Raw genomic sequence first — 21,760 nt, forward strand, 5'->3', positions numbered from 1 at the left:
ATCCATTACCGCTTGCGTTATTTATATGGTAATCAACGTACATTATTCATAATACTACGTGTTAAACGTACATTATGCATGCCCATGTTTGCACCCAATTAATGGCTATCCAGGGTATAAAATAACAGACTGTAGGGGCAAGTGTTGTTGGCGAGTAGCACCTATGCAAACCGGTACGGCACACGAGGGGGTGAGTGGCCAGCACCAGGCCCGACCGCCTTTGTCTCCCCCAGTGGCGATGTTTACTACACACCGCCACCAGGTACTCATTTGAGGTTGAGTCAATCTCGGGGATACCCATGGGAATGGAGTTTCACGACATTTGTGCGATCCACTAACCCTCCCCTCCACAGAATCAGAATCTTTAGACTGGAGGTAGTTGATGAGCGATAAAGCATTTTTTACACAAATGTCCAGATGCTGGATTACAAGCATGCACTGTATTAGGACGACATGAATCATGCAACAGAATGATATGTAATTTTTCAGGCTGATATATATAGGGACTGAGCTTGGCTTTGCCCAATTACGTTATTTTTCAGTGTGTATTCTGGATTACAGAAACGGGAATCGACAGAAACGATATATTTTTTTCAGCAGCAACACGATCTGAAGCTCGATCAACGCTTGATCACTGCACGATCACATAGACACATTCAAATTGGCATTGATAGATCACTGCTCTATCACAGACACATTCAAAATATCATAGCTGGTCGATCACATAGATACGCATATTCAAAATGTCACTGCTTGACCGATGCTCGATCACATCGAGACACATACTGAAACGTTATAGTATTATGTAATGGTGTGTTGATGTTGTTCATTGCTGGTCAGTGTGTAGTTACTAGCCATCCTATTACAAGATAAACCAACAATGTCATTCATGAGGCGACCGTACATCTGATGGTGACCTCCAAATTGGAGCAGCAAGAAAACGCAACTCAACAATTAAACTAATCGATAACCACACCACTTATTAACAAACCATGCCCTTCACTAACCAATCAATTCAACACTTACCAATCACAACCATCAGTGTGCACTATTTTTAAGAAATAAAATACAAGCGACCAACATTAATGAAAAGCACAAAACGTAATTACATTTTATTATCAGTAATATAAACACGAGAAAGAGTATATCTGTAGCAGTGCAACTAAACCAAGATTAATGCGCCTTTCTCCTGTAATCAACCTTTCAGTGTACACTTGCTCGTAAAAAAAATCATTCATACTCTTAGTTCTTTCGGTAAAGTCACGTAGGTAAAAAATGAAATGAAAATTAATAAAAAAATAAAAACAATAAAAATAATTCATTTCGGAAGCTTACTACTTAAATATTTGAAAGTTTTGAAAAAGCCGGTTTCAGTGCAGAAACTGATTTTACTGCAATTGTGCAGAAGTTTTGGTCTGTGCCCCTGTTTTACCCCTTGTATTATTGCTCGTTAGGTTAGCGACGCACGTGTCAACAGTTTTTGTTTGCTCCAGTGGTTGCTCAAACTCATGTAATTTCCTCTTTTTAGATATCTGTTCAGTGGCCGCCTGTTTCTTTGCTTGCTTTTTGGGGTGGATGCGAGCGACACATTTCTTGTGAGCACCTCCTTTGCGCTTGTCCGCTGGCTGCCTTGTAATTCGTTTTGCCAAATCAATCTCTGGCATAGACATCGCGGCACTGGAAATTATTCCCCTTCCCAGGTCTCGCTGATTGTCCACACGTTCAACATCCCCTACTGGTAGATTGGCCAGGGAAAACTCAATTTTCTCCAGGCGACTATTCATAGAATTTTGTCTTTCCACAATAAATTTCAAACAAGAGTTCACATGTTTAAAGGTTTCCGCAAATTTATCTTCTATTTTCTTATTCATTTCACCTGCAAAATATCACATACGTTTACAGATTTAGAAGAAAATACCAAAATTGGATCAGCTGTGGTTGTTAACATTTCAATAATACTTACTTTTAATCCTTTCCTCCATTTCCGCCAGATTGAAATTATCTTGCACAACAGTTTTGCTCTTTTGTTCAACCTCAGGTGGTTCACCTACACTCATCTCCAGTGCGTTCTTGGTTGTGCTTTCAAGACTGTACACGTCTTATCAAGAAACAATGGGTTGCATCATTACAATCAATCTCTAGAATAATTAGTAAATATTTGTATATGTAAAGACCTATAAGATCAAAACAAAAACATTACTCACCATTCTCATCCAAATCCGGCAAACCCCTAAGTTTGACAAAAACTTTCATGTAGGAGCGTAATTTACGCCCTTTGCCCTTGTTTTCCTCTTTATTCCAGAATGCGTAATCAATCATCATGCGTCGCCATCGAAGCTGAATTTGCCTAGGGTACCTGCGGATTCCTTTCTTCAACAATTCTTTTTGAATTTTAACGAACAACCCGCCTTTATGTAAACCGGGCGGGCTGTTTATTTTACTTGAAATGTCAGGATTGTCTTCAATAATCTTTAACATCGCAAATGTTTCCAAGTCCGTCCACGGGGAACCGTGTGCAGCTGAAGATGCCTGGGTCAACCACAAAAATAATAAACGTAATGGATTTAATGCCACGACAAGCAGAATGTTTCATCAGAAAAAGCATCGTTAAATATATTGCTATAAATATGATGGACTTGTACAAAAATATAAAAGCCCAATTCGCTTTTCTCTCTCGACGATATACAGCATATAACGCACATTTTTCAAAATGCTGCTGGATGTGTGACGTATGTATAGAAGTGAACGTTATTTTTGATGACGATATTTTAGCTACCGCACCAGAGTAACTTTATCATGAAACATTAAACGGCAGAACACTGTGTAATGTTTACTCTTTTGTTACAAATATCCTTTTGGTTTCACAACTATAAAAATATTCAAGGGTGTAAACCTTAGCTCCTTTTCAATCGACGTAATTATATTGTAAACTAAACTCCTGGAGCGCCACACGACAGGGCGAGGGTTGTGCCAAAAGAAAAAAATAGCTGGGGCCAAGGGGTGAACGCGGCAACGCACCGTTACAGCAAGCTCGGCACCGGACTTGTTGATCTTTGTCAACTATAAGAAAAAACTGCATAATCGAGGTGACTCGACATCAGTTATTGGTCCCCTGTTCTCCGGAGCAACAACACTGCATTGGTCACAAACACCAATGCATAACCATACCACTTACTGACAACACTACTGACCAACAACAGAATTCAGGTTTTTACCGGTAAAAACCCCAGCAAACTGGATGTGCTTGTCAAATAACTCCAGTTATCTGGGGTTCCAGTCGACTAATTACATTTTGAATGTGACTATGTGACCAAGCATTGATCAGGCATCGATCAAGCTTTGATCGGGCACTGATCGAGCTACGATCCAGCATCGACTGAGTACTAGTCAAGCTATGACATTTCAATGTTTCTGTGATCAAGCATCAATCATCGATCGAGCTTTGAACACCGATCGAGTTTTGATTGAGAATTGATCAAGCAGTGATTGAGCACCGATCGAGCACCAATTGAGCATAATTCGAGCAGTGATTGAGGACCGATTGAGCTATAACATTTTGAGTGTGTGATCGAGCAGTGATCGAGTTAAGACATTTTCAATGTGTGTCTATATGATCGAGCAGTGATTGGGGTTTGCTCAAGCTTTAATCGAGCAGTACGGCGATTACTGTCACACAACCATTGGCTGCCCGTTACATTAACATAATGTATCATTCTGTTGCCGATTCAATTGGTCCTGTTATAGCGCCACAACAGCCCAGTGTCTCCATGTGTATCTTGACCTTTACAAAACGGTGCAGTTTTTTAAGCCATTTTTCCGCATTCAAGACGTGACGACCCGTGTATACAAGTAAACCCAGACAACCAAAAACATCTAGTTATGTCCCATGACCTCCTGTCGGCAAGTCTTAGACACTTCACTTGGGCTCAAAGTACACCTAGCCTGGCACAAGCGCCATGGTAACGTCACCACCACTTAGTGGCAAATGGTTGTTATACATATTTCGATCTAAATACCCATTTAACTGAGTTCGATTCCTGCTTACTCAATTTCCACGGCCAACACCTCGGCTTCCCATAGGTTGACTCGGCCTTAAATCAGTATCTGACGTGGTGTATAGGTGTATGTTCTCCCATCGTCAATTGAGGATGACATGTAATTATTGTGTGAGACAGAGTGTGGCAACTGTGAGATCAGGACAGTGGAAAACAGGTGCAGAGTCGAGGTGATGTAAAAACCCAAAGGACATTCACAGTTTTTAAAATAATGTTTTTCTATTTTAGCAGGTAAGGCTCACTGAGCTTTCCAGATCTTTTTAAGAGGGGACCTGAGCACAAATGATAGCCAAATGAAGTGGCTTTTGTGAAATTGATAGCAGCTAAATACTCTACACGCACGTTGATTCTAAATATGGAGGGAAAAACCAGAGGACCCGGAGAAAAATCCACGCGACCATGGGGAGAGAGACATGCTAACTCCAAATATACAGGCACCAGGGTCGGGATCGACACCAATGACCACCTGTATACCAGGCGAGATAGTTTACATCTCGCCACCGTGGCGCCCCTATACAGAGTTGCAAAGGTCGCTATGGAGAATGGGGAATGGAGCTCAGTGAAAGGGGGGACTTGAAGGGGTGAGTCAGGTTCCCTACAAATCTAGCAGATTGATAATTAAAATGTTGCAATGCTAATGATGCTTTCACGCAAGAGAAGGGGGAGGTTCAATTAAGTTTCTGGAAGGCAGGGTGAGGAGAAAGGTCTACAAATGACAGGAGACCCAGCTATGGCTGGCTCTCCTCTGAATCAGTGTTGAAGTCGGCCGGAAAGATGTTAGCCTTCAGCCGCCCAGCGTAAAGGGTTGCCTGCCAACTATATAGTAGAGAGGTCGAGGCGAGTAAAGTAGCAGAGCGTGGTGGTCAGTGGTCGTGCTGGGTGGCTGCTCAGTCCCCCCCCACTCCTGCAGTGCCCAAATTCTCGGGAAGGGCAAAGAAAAGAGCCAAAAAAAGTAATATTTAAAAAGATCTTTTTTTTTAACACGCTTTAATGAAATGTACCGTACGAGTAATGGCGGAGCTCCACGACTCCAGGAAGTGGCCCCGAAGCTTGCTATAACGTCAGGGACCGTGGTGATTTACAGCCAACGTGAGTTGAGCGTGGACAATTAGACCCAAGGCGAAACATAACATAAAAAAGATGGTTAAAAAATGTTTTAATGATAGAATATGGTATTGTCATCAGTGTTACATAAGTATACCAAGTTTGCAGTCGATACCATATTGGGAAGTGGGTTAAAATTGAGTTACAGGATTTGAGGATACGACAACAACAGACAGAGTGAGTTAATAGAAAGCGTGTAAAAAAAGATTGTTTCAAAATATTTTTTATGATAGTATAGTATTATCATCAGTAAGACGTAAGTATATGAAGTTTGCAGTCGATACCACATTGGGAAGTGGGTTAGAATTGAGTTACAAGATTTGAGGATACGACAACAACAGCAACAGACAGAGTGAGTTAAATAAAAGCGTGTAAAAAAAGGGGCAAGGCCTCACACTCCACACGAGATGTTAACTACCTGGCTTAGTATACATCTCACGGGTTTCGATCCCCACCCTGACGCCTGTTGTATAATTTGGAGTTTGCGTGTTCTCCCTGTGGTGGTCGCGTGGATTATTTCTCTGGGTCTTCCGGGTTTTCCCCTCCACATTTAGAACCAACGTACGTTTCGAGAATTTGGCTTCTCGAAATTTCCACATGGAAAGCCACTTCTCGTTGGACTATCATTTGTGGTCTGGTTGCTTCTGAAAAAGCGCTAAATAGCTCAGTGGAGCCTTACCTGGTAAAATACAAACTTTTAGTTTAAGGCAGGGAGTAGGAAGGAGTGAAGCGAGAATGATCGAGAACTGGGGCGGTGTTTTGGGTTTGGCAGCAGCAATCCACCCGGGGGGGGGGTTGCATGCAAGTGTTTAAAGTTAAAATACTTACCAGTGAGGCAGGTGCCTCTTACACAGCTGCATAAAAGTGCGGGGAGAGGGGAGGGCGATCCTTACCATCGACCAAGAAGAAGGCGGCTAGTGGGGGGGGGGGGGGGGGTTATAACCGAGCTTCCCAGGGCATCACTCACCGAGCCATAGCCCCAGCCTGACTACCCCACACTGGCGCAGTGAGGCTGGGGCCGTCGCACGGAAGGGGCATTTTCTAAGTGCCCACAGCTTAAACTGGACGGGTGAGCAGGCCCTCCCTCAAGGCCACCAAAGGATCCCCAAACTCGGTCGAACGGGCAGCAGCGGACGCAACCGGGATTGGCTCAAATACAGGCGGGCCTCGCTGAACGCTCAAGAAGAATGCGCCGTTGTTGTTCCTAGAATACGTGAGAGCATCGCTATTCGAATCATATACCCCATTGTATACATGGGGATGCGTTCCCGACAGCGTTGTTTCTTTCACGAGCAATATACGAAGGCTTCATTAGGGTTTTGGTAATAGCGCAAAAAATAATAGAGATGGTCAACGTTTCATAAGAAATATATATTTTATTATGACATCAGGGAGTATTATATAGAGTGCATTCTACTCTACTCCTACTACAAGGCAGTGGTGGGAGATGAGGTTGTGGGAACTGTCTATGCTCCCAATCCGGGTGATTCTCAGAGAGCTCCACGACCTCTGTGACCTTACTCTTAGGTTTTTTCGGTAAAGTCACGTAGGTAAAAATTGTAAAATAATAAAATAAAATAATAATAAATGAAAATAACTAAATTACATCACGACGTTATTTTACCTACGTGACTTTACCGAAAAAACATAAGAGTATGAATCTTTGCAGTCACGAAAGCTTCAAATTTAGAACTCTATTTCTGTGAGGTTTCTTTTAGACGGAGCCTGAGACTCTATCATAGCCTCGTGAGTTCTCACTAGGCTAAATGTACCGTACTAACATTGGATTTTTATACGTGTATTTATATAATCGTGACTATGAATCGTGATAATCGAATCGCGGGGTGGTGCCGATTGTCTCAGAGCGTGCGTCGCTTTTATTGGCTGAGCGAATTAATGGCCAGGGTACGTTTCCTCGGCCAGCGCTGCTGCGTGTTCTCACTCTTAAGCACTTTTTAGATTACAGTATTTGAGTTTATACATTTTTTCGTGAATAATTTCTCCAGGACTTATGAATTGATGTTTTACAGGGTCGCGCTATGCGAGGTCTGCCTGTAATTGATTGGCATCCACCCCGAGCCCCCTCTCCCACCTGGCTTTTAAACGCAGGTGGCCCAGCGCATTACCGTGTCGAGGTTTCCAGGGTGTGGGAAGAACACGTGAGCTGGGGTGGCAGAAAGGCCAGTGGGGGACTTGTACTGAATGAATGATGAAGCTGAAGCAAGGTTCATCTCCAAGTTCCTCGTGTGTCCGTTATTATCAAAATGGGGACGATGAATACTTTCACGTGGTCTTCCCTGTCACGTGGTAAAACACAACAAATGTCATTACTCTGGCGACCGAACATTGACAATGGCAACAATGTCATCATTAAAAGTAGAATATACACATTTTGCAGCCTCGGTAGAACAAAAATATTCCCCTCCATTTCATTCCCCAACGGAGACCAGGTTTTCACTTAATCCCCTTCATCATTGAGTTAATGATCAAGGTATGAGACATCAGCTCACACAATCCCAAGCCTGGACTCCCTATAAAAAATCAATTGGGTGCTCGACATTTTTTGGGCAGACGCACCTACGATGAGCATGGTTGGCTCCGTACGGTGCGAAAGAAGTTCTCAAAGACTAGGTGCAGAACCCTTTGGTGTGCTGTTCATCACCTGCCCGTACCCGTCCACGAGACACGGTTGAGGCTTGTGTGGCACGGGTATGGAATTGGCCTATTTACCGAAGCATATTGTCTGAACGAACCTCGCTCGAGACTATGAAGCATCGCTACTTCGTGTTTCACACAAAGTAATGGGAGTGTGGCGTCTTCACTGTGCTTTGAGCGTGGCCTGACAGTAAAGTAGAATGAGGCAGGGAGGCATTTTTTTGTGATTGTGGAGTGCTTTACAAAGAATTAACAATGGTACATATGAATGTAATGGGAGTGTGGCGTCTTCACTGTGCTTTGAGCGTGGCCTGACTGTAAAGTAGAATGAGGCAGGGAGGAATTTTTTGCGATTGTGGAGTGCTTTACAAAGAATTAACAATGGTACATATGAATGTAATGGTGGAGATTTAGTGAATGAAATAGATGAGAGGAAGCAATGGGCAAATCTGTGATGTGTGAATTCGGTGAAAGGAAAATTTATGACATTCAATGATGATGGATTGAATGGGTGAGAATATGAAGTGAGAAAAGTAACAGTGGGGGGAGATTAAGGGGTCGTGGGGTGAGCTCGGGGAAAATAAGTGAGTTTTGAGTGCAGAGCGAACGTGACTGTTTAATGTGGACGGGAAGTTTGTTCGAGTGAAGGGGGGCCAAGAATAGAAAAAGCGCGAGAAGGCACGTAGAAATATACAAGCGTGGCAAGGACATGAAGGGATGTGTAGACCAGCATGGGGAATTTGAACATAGTACACATGGAGCCAGTGCAGTTGCGTTAGGAGGGTCGAGGTATGGGAATTATAGGGAAGATTGAATGAATAGACTGTCCTCGCACAATCGGAACCTATGCGGACATGAATGAGGTGTCACCAGCATAGCAGTAATATGACAATGCCGGGTGTCATGGCGGCGTGTCCATAGGTGCCATATAGGTAATGAATAGAGGGCGGCCAAGTACTGATTCTTGTGGAACACCGCATTGAACCAGTAGCATAATGTACGCGATCCTGCATATAGCGAAATCATTGTAATGCAAGACCAGAAATCCGTACTGAGTGTTGGAGTCGTTCAAGAAGGACCGAATGGTCAATGATGTCAAACGAAGCACTGAGCTCTATCAGGACAAGAACACTTGCTTGCCCCCTGTCCGCTTGCAGCAATAAATCGTTGGTCACCCTCACGAGAGCCGTCTCAAATGTTGTGCACAGTACTGAAACCCCGATTGAAAGGGGTCGGATAAGTTGTACATAGCTAGACGCTGACGGAATCGAGAAACCACAGCACATTCCAAAATCTTAGACAAGGAAGTTCGGAGATTGGACATGTTTCTTTTTTTGTAATCTTTGGGTCAAGACCTTAGTCTTTAAAAAAAGTGGGGTGACTGCCGCCATTTTAAAAATGCTTGGAACTACACCAGTCTCAAAGGACATGCTGAAAAGGCTAAGAACAAGAACAAAGGATACACCAATGTGAAAAAGCTATCCCCCATAGCGGTCTGGAAGGGAATGGATCCAGTGGACAATAGGTTGGTCGACAACCATACTCTTTGGTTATTTCGGTAAAGTCACGTAGGTATAAAACTAAATAAATTAAATCACGACGTTTCGGGTGCAACACAAGCGTCCGTCATCAGGTGGGACAACCAACAATCAGAGGCGAGTTCGGCAGTTGTAATAGTGGGGAACTTGGTCGAGGAAATGCCATTAAACCAGGATGGGGGTCAATCTAATGGAAGGGCAATGAGGGGGAATATATATTAATTGGGAGCAGATAGTGGAAATTTTTAACCTCAAGCGACTGTTGAATAGAAGTACAGATGTCTGTGGAAGGAGAATTACAATTGTTGTCCTTATGCAGAAGATGATTGATGGTAGAGAATAAGGTTCGTGCATTATCCTTACTTGCTGGAATGCGACTAGCAATATAGGGTTGAAATGTTGAAGAAATAGGCGTGTAGCTGTCCTTTAAAAAATCTAGCGATGTATGGTGAGACCAGACTTCCTCCATGTACGTTCAGCACGACGAAAAATGGCTTTTTGTGCTCTCCAGATCAGTATTTTATTTTTTATTAAAATGATTCATGAAATTATCACAGCTAAAAAAAATAATTCAACACGGGAGGTGAAGATAGTTAAAGTTAAATTAGCGATATACTTCAATAAAATCGAGGATTATTGAGTCATTTATACAATTTGAATAGTAGGCTGATCTAGCCGAACGCAGAATGCTTCTGTATATCAAAACACTATCCTTCCAAAAAAAGTGCGTGGACCGGTAAAAATGAGTGGACCAGTAAATGTCTCTGCATCTATGTACCAATTATATTCTTGCTTATGGTAGTATACTCTTTGGTTCTTTCGGTAAAGTCACGTAGGTGAAAAAATAAAATTAAAAATACCAAATAAAAATAAATCACGACGTTTTGATTGGGGACTTATAAAAACCCCCTTAACTCCGGCATCTCTCCCACTTCAGTAAAAAAAAATATTGCTGTGGTTGCCACACCTGATGATGATTGCTTGTGTTGCAATCGAAACGTCGTGATTTATTTCTATTTTATATTTTTTCACCTACGTGACTCTACCGAAAGAACCAAAGAGTATGGATCCTTGCAGTCACGAAAACTTCAACTCTAGTATGATAGTATATTCAGAAGCTGCATGACAAATGCCACGTGAGGGCTTCAGCAGAGAGTTTGCGTAGTTTTGCTGTTTCTCCATTAAAGAAGCCCAGACTACAGTGGTTTACTAGTTTGGGTTGGTCTCAATTACACGGTGGCTTGTCTTAATTTTCTCATTCACATTACCCACGTACATGGTAGGACAATAGCATTGCATAAACAATATTATTCACCGTTGCTTTCAAAAAGGGACAATACTCAGATTTGAGTTTTCACTCCACATCGTGTGTTCTAGTGTGTTTCTCTAAATTGTAACGATGGGAAAACCCCTTCCCGCACTCCTTGCACACATGGGGCTTCTCACCCGTGTGCGTTCTCGCGTGTGCCTCCAAATTTGAACGCTGCGCAAAGCTCTTCCCGCATTGCTGGCACGAGTGCGGCTTCTCGCCGGTGTGCGTTCTTGTGTGTTTCTCCAAATCGGAACGCTGCGTAAATCCCTTTCCGCACTCCGTGCACTTGTGCGGCCACTCGCCCGTGTGCGATATGGCGTGCGTGGTTAAAGTATACAACTTTGCAAAACCCTTTCCGCACTCGTTGCAAACATACGGCTTCTCATCGGTGTGTGTCCTTGCGTGGTTCTCTAAATCGGAACGTTGTGAAAACCCCTTCCCGCACTCGTTACATACGTGCGGCTTCTCGCCGGTGTGCGTTCTTGTGTGTTTCTCTAAATCGGAACGTTGTACAAATCCCTTTCCGCACTCAGTGCACACGTGCGGCCACTCGCCCGTGTGCGATATGGAGTGCGTGTTTAACGTGTAGTACGTTGCGAACCCCTTCCCGCACTCGTTGCACATGTGCGGCTTCTCGCCCGTGTGTGTTCTCGCGTGTTTCTCTAAATCGGAGAGTTGTGCAAAGCCCTTTTTACACTCCTTGCACACGTGCGGCCACTTGCCCGTGTGAGATATAGAGTGCGTCGTTAAGGTGCAGCGCTTTGAAAACCCCTTCCCACACTCCTTGCACACGTGCAGCTTCTCCCCCGTGTGTGTTCTAACGTGCTCCTTTAACGTAGAACTTCGCGCAAAGCCCTTCCCGCACTCGTTGCAGACGTGCGGCTTCTCGCCCGTGTGCGTTCTTGAGTGCTTCTCTAAATCGGAACACTGTACGAATCCCTTTCCACACTCCGTGCACACGTGCGGCCACTCCCCCGTGTGTGAGATAGAGTGTGTCGTTAAGGTAGAGCGCTTTGAAAACCCCTTTCCACACTGGTTGCACACGTGCAGCTTTTCACCGGTGTGTGTTCTAGTGTGTGCCTTTAACGTAGAACGCCGTGAAAACCCCTTCCCACACTCGTGGCAGGCGTGCGGCTTCTCGCCCGTGTGCGTTTTGGTGTGCTCCTCTAAATCGGAACACTGTACGAATCCCTTTCCACACGCTGTGCACACATGCGGCCACTCGCCCGTGTGCGAGATAGCGTGCGTGGTTAAAGAATAACACGTTGAAAACCCCTTCCCACACTCATGGCACACGTGCGGCTTCTCGCCGGTGTGTGTTCTTGCATGTTTCTCTAAATCAGAACGTTGTGCAAAGCCCTTTCCACACTCCTTGCAAACGTGCGGCCACTCGCCCGTGTGTGAGATAGCGTGCGTGGTTAAGGTGGAACGCTTTGTAAACCTCTTCCCACACTCGTGGCACACGTGCGGCTTCTCACCGGTGTGTGTTCTCATGTGCGTCTCTAAACTAAAACGCGATGTAAACCCCTTCTCACACTCCTTGCACACGTGCTTCCTCCCATCGGTGGCCACTGCCGTGCACAATGCGATGCCTTCAAGTACCTTCCCGCACTGCTTGCAGGCTTGCGGGGTCTTGTTGCTTGTACATTCCGCTTTGTCTGTCTTTATTTCCAAGCAACTGCCCTTCCCGCAGTCCTCGCACAGAAGTTCTGTTTCTTTTTCTTCCTCTGCTGCACCTTTTGAAAATGCAAAAGCACATTTCAATCAGTCGATGCAAGAACGCTAAAAAAGATGCGTGCCAGAAACAGCACCAGTAATATTTTAGGTGATCTTCCTGCAGTAGCCTCGTTTCTACCTACCGCTGTCAACTGTCTTAGAAACGCTTATCTTAAGAACCCAGTGTCCAGTCTCAGTGGCTAAGACTACCAACAGCTACCGCAATCCAAGCCGACAAACATGCATAATTTTCATGCTCCAAATCCAACACATTCACCGTACCTGTACAGATAGTCCCCGACTTACGATATTTCGATCTTACGATGGCGATAGCGATACGACAAAATTGCCATCAACAACCTAACATCGTTCAAGTATGCAGACGAAGGACAGAATCTTAGGTAGGCTAAGAATTTACCTCGTTTTTTTTACTTTAAATTTTACTGTGCAATACAGTATTGTAATTAATAAAGACATACAGTATATAGTTTATACAGTACGGTACTGTAAATTCCTCTGTTTTGCTAAATTATCACCATTCTTTAAGACTCCTGGGTAGGCTAGGCCATCTTCGACTTACGATATTTTCGACTTACGACGGGGTCGTCATAACGCATCTCCATCGTAAGTAGAGGACTATCTGTATTTACTCCCGACTTTATTCCTGTGCTAACTCCATTCGTGGTGTTCGTAGATCATTGATGGTGTTCACACACCGTTCGCAAACTCCTCCAACGTGCTACGATTGCCCACAGCCCTTCTCTGATGTAATGCGGGATCGTACTTGACTGGATAGATGAGTTGCATCAGGACATTTGTTCACCCCCTGTCATGAGTCCAGCAGCAACACTACACTTTTTAAATTTTTACTATTTATGTTACCAGGTAAGACCCACTGAGCTATAGAGTTATTTTTCAGAAGCGACCTGGCCACACATGATCGCTGAACAAAGTGGCTTATTGCATGGACATTTTATTGCCGCCAAATTCTCTAAAAGCATGTTTCTAAATGTGGAGGAGGAAAACCGGAGTACCCGGTAGAAAAATCCACGCGACCATTGGGAGAACATGCAAACTCTAAATTTCCAGGCATCAAGGTCATCTCGCCACCGTAGAATAAGACTGGTGATAATGCGAGAAAACACTGCATTTTTCTCCATGATGTGACCAAAGGAAACTCACCTTGACAATTGTCCTCCTCCGATAACTCCACCTCGATGAAGTTCTGGTCTGAGGCGGCCAGACATTCATGGGAATCTTCCAGCTCCTCTGGCCTCTCACTGATCCCTTCAATCTTCAGATATGGACCTGTCATATAGAAAATCCATTATAGTCCTTGATGGATGGGAGATAGAATACATATAATGTTGCAGTAAAACTGGCCGGTTAGTCATTTATTCTTATAGTCCTGGAATTCTTAGTTTGGCTCTTAATTCTTGGTTTTGCTGTACCTAGCTGTATTCAGGGGATCTTACCATCATCGTCCACTTCAGTTTTCAGGGCAATATTCATCATATCAGTGCCCAGACTCCCACCATCTTCTTCCTTGACGGCCGGTCCTGCGCGCACACACACGCGTTCACACTCCACTGTGACGGACGGTAACTTCCAAAGCGGTGCCCCACGCAAACATGACTCAAGACTGGAACCCTGCTTAGCTTTGCGAGGCGTGACAAGATTGGGCGCATTCCACATTGTTCGTTCATAGGCAGGGGGTCGGCAACCTGCGGGCTCCAGAGCCGTATAGCGACTATTTTGGATGCCCCCTTGCGGGTAGCCGGTTTAAAAAAAAAAGTGAATCTTAAAGCGTAATTTAACGTAAAGATAATTGATTAAATATGGCAGGGAATGGGGTCATTGTGAAATGGCTTGGTGACAAAAGAATGTAAAACCTATTACTATATCTTGCTACTGGCAAAGGAGGTCTTATAATGTAAATGCTAACCCCGAGCTCTCAATACTCTGAGAGTGCGCTGTTTTAGAGTTGTACGCATTTTGGCGTCATCTGGTCCAACGCCAGTGGAGACTAGGCTCTAAGAAAAGCCATCTCGGGTGTGGACCAATCAATTTCAAGGACAGTGCATATCATTATCAGAGTTGTCTATTTTTATTTGCATTTTGACTGCTTGTGTTGTGGTTATTGCAAACATGATCCCTTGTATCTTAACTTTGGAGCTTTCGTGACTGCAGAATGATCCCTTGTATAAAGGTGTCAGTTTTGGTGCCAGATAAAAGGGTAAAAACCTATTACTATATTCTTGGTTCTTTTGGTAAAGTCACGTAGAAGGGAAATAATAAAATAAAGAACCAAGAATATGAATCCCTGCAGTCACGAAAGCTTTAAATCGAAATGTAGAAACTGTATTGTTAAATAATAACTAAGGGGGGGGAGGGGAAACAACTAGACACAATAGACCGTTTATTCCATCGCCTATTTTGTTTATTGAAGTCAGAACGTGTTTGTTATCTGCTGTATACCTTCTGCTGTGTTTGTGTACACGTAGCTCTGCGTGTGTGATGCGGTTCTCAAACTATATTTTAATCAAAGACGAATAAAATGGCTCCCCTTCTTTGAAAGGTTGCTGAAGACCTGGCCATAGGCAGTGTAATCTTACCAGCATCCAATTTCACCGTCACGTCAGGATACATCCGAGGGCTTGGAGTTTCATCGTGTTCTTGTTTGATGAATGGCAACTCCACGTGTGACACCATCTGATAGGAAACAGGCACCCAGACACCTCGTCAGGTGTGCATTTCACAAGGCAAACCATCACTAGCCCCGGCCACTTTTTTATAACCCTTGAGCTACACCCATTTCAAACCTTTTAAAACAGTCTGCCTCAGCAGCAGACCATGCTTTTTCCCACCTGATGATGGACGCTTGTGTTGCGCCCGAAACGTCGTGATTTATTTAATTTTATACCCACGTGACTTTACCGAAAGAACCAAAGAGTATGGATTCCTGCAGTCACGAAAGCTTCAAATCAAGATTATCCCCACACAGCCACGAAATGATGCTAGTTCGCACCTTTGTCTCCCCAGTGGTGATGTTTACAAACTGCACCAAGTGCTCATTTTAGGAAATCTAATGGAGGCCCAGGATCGGTTCACAAATTCGTTACTGATATTGGCCGTGAGCGGGCATCGATCTTGGGTCTGTGTGGAATTCATAGCACAGCACACTAACTAATGCGCTATCACTCCCCACATACGCGCAAACACTAAGTGACGATGACTTTACCACGGCGCTTGTGCCAGGCTAGCTGCCCCTCGAGGCCAGGTGAAGTGTCAAAGGCTCGCTGACAGGTCAGACTAATGAAGCACACACGAAAAATATACAAAGATCCCCCATATAGCTTCAACAGACTGTTGGGGCAAGTGCTGTTAGCGAGTAGCAACTATGATGGCCAGCCGGCACAGCACACGAGGGGGTTGTTTGGCCACCACCACGTCCGACCGCCTTTGTGTCCCCAGTCGTGATGTTTACACACCGCACCAGGTACTCATTTGAGGCTGAATCGACCTAGGGGAGACCCAGGACCGGTTCAGATAATCGTCACTGGTGGTGGCCGTGAGCGGGAATCGAACTTGGGTCGCCGGGTTCATAGCGCAGCGCGCGAACCGCTGCACTAACACTCCCCACTAATGAAGCACACACACGTACAGTAAAACCTTGTTAATTCAACACATGGGGATCTGGCCTTGCCGAATTATCCAAATATTCAAAAATTTTGTACATTGCCTTCTGCCCCAATAACAAACAAAAAATCCAAAGAGGCCTGTTTCATCAGCGTTGTATACCTGGGCCATGAGGAGTTGCGATTCTTCAATAATCTCGACCAGGCACTTCCTAAAGGGATCAACACTGGCCTGGTCAGCACTTGCAGACTCTCCAACAACTTGGCGGTTTCCCAAGCAGTGGCGACTTCGAAAGTTGAACAGCCAAGAAGCGCTTGCGTTGAAGTCTTGAATACGCAGGCACTGCGCCAGGTGTACTGCAGCATGTCGAATGTCCACGCCGCGAACGTTAACGCCAGCTGCACGCTCCTGTTTGTACCACTTGTACACTGCACTATCCAGGTCGACAAACTTTGTGGCCTTGATCCTCTTCTGTACCCGTTTGGAGCCGCTAGGATCCTCCAAGGTTAAGGCGTGCTTCCTAATCTTCTCCCGGCCTTTCTTGATGTCGTAAAAGGTGCTCGATTTTATGTCAAACTCTTCGCACACCATACGCATTGGCACACCCGCATCAATTCTGTCCAAAACTTTGGATTTGTCCCGCAGACTAAGGGACTTATACTTCAGTCCCTTTCTACTATTTCTTGATGTGGGCGCAGAGGACATTTCTGAGAGGGTTGCACAGGTTGCGTAAACAAGGTGAAGTCCAAAGCAACTGGTCTGCACGAATGCTCACTAAGCGCGCCGTCACCAGACCAAGGCATTGTATTGGTCGTGGCTATGCCGAAATTTGAACATTCTGTACGGCACTATGAGACCTCTTTTACCAGTGGCAAAATATAGTAGTAGGTTTTTACCCTTTTAAACTGGTACAAAACTGACACCTTTATACAAGGCATCATGCTTGCAATACGCCTTCTGGTGTCATCTGATCCAACACCAATGGGGACTAGGCTCTAAAGAAAGCCGTCTCGGGTGTGGACCAATCAACTTCAAGGACAGTGCATATTATTATCATGATCAGAGTTGCTTCTTTTTGTTTGCATTTTTGACTACTTGTGTTGTGGTTATTGCAAACATGATGCCTTGTATAAAGGTGTCAGTTTTGTACCAGTTTAAAAGGGTAAAAAACCTACTACTATTCTGTATGGCAATTCGGCTCATGGCGAATTGCTAATATGCCGTATGTATGCCGAGAGCGCGGCCGTGCCGAATTATCTCCAATTACGAATGATCAACTACCGCATTAACGAGGTTTCACTTATGTACGTGAAAACTACGACAATGACGCAACTACACACATATATACATGAACTAAGCTACACACCTATAATATACGTAAACATACATGCACATAGATAAACAAAGACAAAGATCCCCCGTGTGGCCTTAACAGGCTAGGGGCAAGTGCTGTTAGCGAGTAGCAGCACTTATGAAGGCCGGCACGGCACACGAGGGGGTGGGTGGCCAGCACCACGCCCGACCGCCTTTGTCTCCCCAGTGGCGATGTTTACACACCACACCAGGTACTCATTTCAGGCTGAGTCGACCTAGGGGAGACCCAGGACCGGTTCAGATAATCGTCACTGGTGTTGGCCGTGAGCGGGAATCGAACCCGGGTCGCCAGGTTCATATCGCAGCGAAGCGCTAACCACTACACTACCGCTCCCCACACACACACACAGTGCGCTAACCACTGCACCACCGCTCCCCCCACACACACACAGTGCGCTAACCACTACACCACCACTACACACACACAGTGTACTAACCACTACACTACCGCTCCACACACACACACAGTGCGCTAACCACTACACCACCGCTCCACACACACACACAGTGCGCTAACCACTGCACCACCGCTCCCCCCACACACACACAGTGCGCTAACCACTACACCACCACTACACACACACAGTGTACTAACCACTACACTACCGCTCCACACACACACACAGTGCGCTAACCACTACACCACCGCTCCCCACACACAACACACAGTGCGCTAACGACTACACTACCGCTCCCCACACACACACTGCGCTAACCACTGCACCACCGCTCCCCACACACACACCCAGTGCGCTAACCACTACACCACCGCTCCCCACAAACACACAGTGCGCTAACCACTGCACCACCGCTCCCCACACACAACACACACAGTGCGCTAACCACTACACCACCGCTCCCCACACACAACACACACAGTGCGCTGACCACTACACTACCGCTCCCCACACACACACTGCGCTAACCACTGCACCACCGCTCCCCACACACACACACACAGTGCGCTAACCACTACACCGCCGCTCCCCACACACACACAGTGCGCTAACCACTGCACCACCGCTCCCCACACACATAACAAGACACAAATATACACTTACCACCAATACACAGCGTCCGTGCCAGGCTAAGTGCACACACACACGTCTAGAAAGACACACACACACAACATACATTATTTACATACCTCACGTTAACTCACAAAACACTTTCATGAACTTAACTCTTAACAAAAACTACGTACGGTTGATGCAAAAAATTTTTTACTTGAATTATAAAGCAAATATATCAACGAGACAGTATTTATACAGCGAGTAAAAATAACAAAATATAATCACGAAATAACAACTGTTCGAATTTAAAATCGTTAAGTTATAATACGCAAAGCCTGAGGCCTCTCGGGACTTTAAAATAATAACAAAAAGAATAAGGGGACATTTAATTGTTATTATTACTATTAATTATTGTTATAATTACTCAAAAGGACAACACGAAATACATACAAGGACACAAATTATAAAGGTCCCCCGTGTAGCCTCTAGGAGGCTGTAGGGGCAAGTGCTGTGAGTAGCTTCACCTATGAAGGAGACAGACAAAGGTCCCCCGTGTAGCCTTTAGCAGGATGTAGGGGCAAGTGCTGTTAGTAGCTTCACCTATGAAGGAGATACAGACAAAGGTCCCCCGTGTAGCCTCTAGCAGGCTGTAGGGGCAAGTGCTGTGAGTAGCTTCACCTATGAAGGAGACACAGACAAAGGTCCCCCGTGTAGCCTTTAGCAGGATGTAGGGGCAAGTGCTGTTAGTAGCTTCACCTATGAAGGAGACACAGATAAAGGTACCCGTGTAGCCTTTAGCAGGATGTAGGGGCAAGTGCTGAGTAGCTTCACCTATGAAGGAGACACAGATAAAGGTCCCCCGTGTAGCCTCTAGCAGGCTGTAGGGGCAAGTGCTGTGAGTAGCTTCACCTATGAAGGAGACACAGACAAAGGTCCCCCGTGTAGCCTCTAGCAGGATGTAGGGGCAAGTGCTGTTAGTAGCTTCACCTATGAAGGAGATACAGACAAAGGTCCCCCGTGTAGCCTCTAGCAGGATGTAGGGGCAAGTGCTGAGTAGCCTCACCTATGAAGGAGACACAGACAAAGGTCCCCCGTGTAGCCTCTAGCAGGCTGTAGGGGCAAGTGCTGTGAGTAGCTTCACCTATGAAGGAGACACAGACAAAGGTCCCCCGTGTAGCCTCTAGCAGGATGTAGGTGCAAGTGCTGTTAGTAGCTTCACCTATGAAGGAGATACAGACAAAGGTCCCCCGTGTAGCCTCTAGCAGGCTGTAGGGGCAAGTGCTGTGAGTAGCTTCACCTATGAAGGAGACACAGATAAAGGTCCCCCGTGTAGCCTCTAGCAGGATGTAGGGGCAAGTGCTGTAAGTAGCTTCACCTATGAAGGAGACACAGATAAAGGTCCCCCGTGTAGCCTCTAGCAGGCTGTAGGGGCAAGTGCTGTGAGTAGCTTCACCTATGAAGGAGACAAAGACAAATGTCCCCGTGTAGCCTCTAGCAGGCTGTAGGGGCAAGTGCTGTTAGTAGCGAGAAGCTTCGCCTATGAAGGAGACTAAGACAAAGATCCCCCGTGTAGCCTCTAGCAGGATATTGGGGCAAGTGCTGTTAGTAGCGAGTAGCTTCACCTATGAAGGAGACACAGACAAAGGTCCCCCGTGTAGCCTCTAGCAGGCTGTAGGGGCAAGTGCTGTGAGTAGCTTCACCTATGAAGGAGACAAAGGTCCCCCGTGTAGCCTCTAGCAGGCTGTAGGGGCAAGTGCTGTGAGTAGCTTCACCTATGAAGGAGACACAGATAAAGGTCCCCCGTGTAGCCTCTAGCAGGATGTAGGGGCAAGTGCTGTTAGTAGCTTCACCTATGAAGGAGACACAGATAAAGGTCCCCCGTGTAGCCTCTAGCAGGCTGTAGGGGCAAGTGCTGTGAGTAGCTTCACCTATGAAGGAGACAAAGACAAATGTCCCCGTGTAGCCTCTAGCAGGATATTGGGGCAAGTGCTGTGAGTAGCGAGTAGCTTCACCTATGAAGGAGACACAGACAAAGGTCCCCCGTGTAGCCTCTAGCAGGCTGTAGGGGCAAGTGCTGTTAGTAGCGAGAAGCTTCGCCTATGAAGGAGACTAAGACAAAGATCCCCCGTGTAGCCTCTAGCAGGATATTGGGGCAAGTGCTGTTAGTAGCGAGTAGCTTCACCTATGAAGGAGACACAGACAAAGGTCCCCCGTGTAGACTCTAGCAGGCTGTAGGGGCAAGTGCTGTTAGTAGCGAGAAGCTTCACCTATGAAGGAGACAAAGACAAAGGTCCCCCAGGTAGCCTCTACCAGGCTGTAGGGGCAAGTGCTGTTAGTAGCGAGTAGCTTCACCTATGAAGGAGACACAGACAAAGGTCCCCCGTGTAGCCTCTAGCAGGATGTAGGGGCAAGTGCTGTTAGTAGCGAGTAGCTTCACCTATGGAGACACAGACAAAGATCCCCCGTGTAGCCTCTAGCAGGCTGTAGGGGCAAGTGCTGTTAGTAGCGAGAAGCTTCACCTATGAAGGAGACACAGACAAAGGTCCCCCGTGTAGCCTCTAACAGGATGTAGGGACAAGTGCTGTTAGGTGACCTCTACCGTGCTGGGCGACGTTTCGGGGCACGGCTCCTTCTCCAAAGGGCCTCGAGGCGACGGTGGAAGAGGTGGAGTGGTGCAGGCGCCTAGGGTGGCGACAAGATGCAGGAATAAGACGCGAAGCGTCCGTTTCCGAAGGGGCCGTCCATAATTGACGTCACGCGAATTTGGATGATTTTGACCCCCCCCCTCGTCACACGGCGTCGCAAAAAGTCAGACCCCCCCCCCCTCAAATATGACGTCACAAAGCTCTGCCCCCCCCCCCCAAAAAAAATATATAAAACATGCTTCAAATCGCTTTAAACTATTGTCATTGTAGTGCGTATTTAATGTTGCGCTGCACTCTGATGTTGTAAGAGAACACAATTATTAAAAAGTCAATTTAATTAAGTAGAACGTGTTGTCTATATTTATTTAAAGTTGCGCATTTTGATGTGACGTCACATTTCTCACCCCCCCCCCCACCTCGTCACACATCGTCACAAATGTTTGACCCCCCCACCTAGATGCGTGACGTCATTTATGGACGGCCCCTAAACTAATTAAAATTATTCAACCCTCTTTTCCGTCTCGAGACATCAGAATATTTATTTATCCTGCATTAGGAATCAGGTTGAGCTCTAAAGCAATTTTTTTTGGGGTCCAGTAAGGGTCAGGGGGTAAGAACTTTACAAGCACAAGCACACAAACAAGGTATGGGTGCAAAGTAGTTTCAGTTTCATTTATTTGGTATGGCCATGTGAGCCATTCGGCTCTTG

General features: G+C 45.7%; 1 protein-coding gene across 16 annotated transcripts; it reads right to left on the reverse strand.

The window, feature by feature from the left end:
* Positions 1 to 596: 596 nt before the first annotated feature.
* On the reverse strand, positions 597 to 21,104 carry LOC133360736 (oocyte zinc finger protein XlCOF6-like). 16 transcript variants are annotated; one of them, XM_061579546.1, is made up of 12 exons: positions 21,006 to 21,083; positions 18,931 to 19,006; positions 18,455 to 18,500; positions 16,182 to 16,726; positions 14,996 to 15,092; positions 13,856 to 13,939; positions 13,563 to 13,688; positions 12,267 to 12,400; positions 7,286 to 7,456; positions 2,205 to 2,529; positions 1,964 to 2,098; positions 597 to 1,876 (listed from the first exon to the last, which is right to left on the reverse strand). In XM_061579546.1, exons 4-12 carry the CDS (start codon positions 16,722 to 16,724, stop codon positions 1,389 to 1,391), a joined length of 2,103 nt encoding a protein of 700 aa, XP_061435530.1. In that variant the 5' UTR covers positions 16,725 to 16,726; positions 18,455 to 18,500; positions 18,931 to 19,006; positions 21,006 to 21,083; the 3' UTR covers positions 597 to 1,388. The 16 variants fall into 16 exon arrangements, with proteins under 16 accessions (XP_061435530.1, XP_061435531.1, XP_061435538.1 ...); XM_061579547.1 differs by having other exon boundaries at positions 599 to 1,876; positions 12,267 to 12,394; XM_061579554.1 differs by lacking the exon at positions 7,286 to 7,456 and having other exon boundaries at positions 602 to 1,876.
* Positions 21,105 to 21,760: the final 656 nt, after the last annotated feature.

Source organism: Lethenteron reissneri, chromosome 69, assembly GCF_015708825.2.
Source record: "Lethenteron reissneri isolate LAM-NWPU_2019-01 chromosome 69, ASM1570882v1, whole genome shotgun sequence".
In the NCBI taxonomy this organism is placed as follows: Eukaryota; Metazoa; Chordata; class Hyperoartia; order Petromyzontiformes; family Petromyzontidae; genus Lethenteron; species Lethenteron reissneri.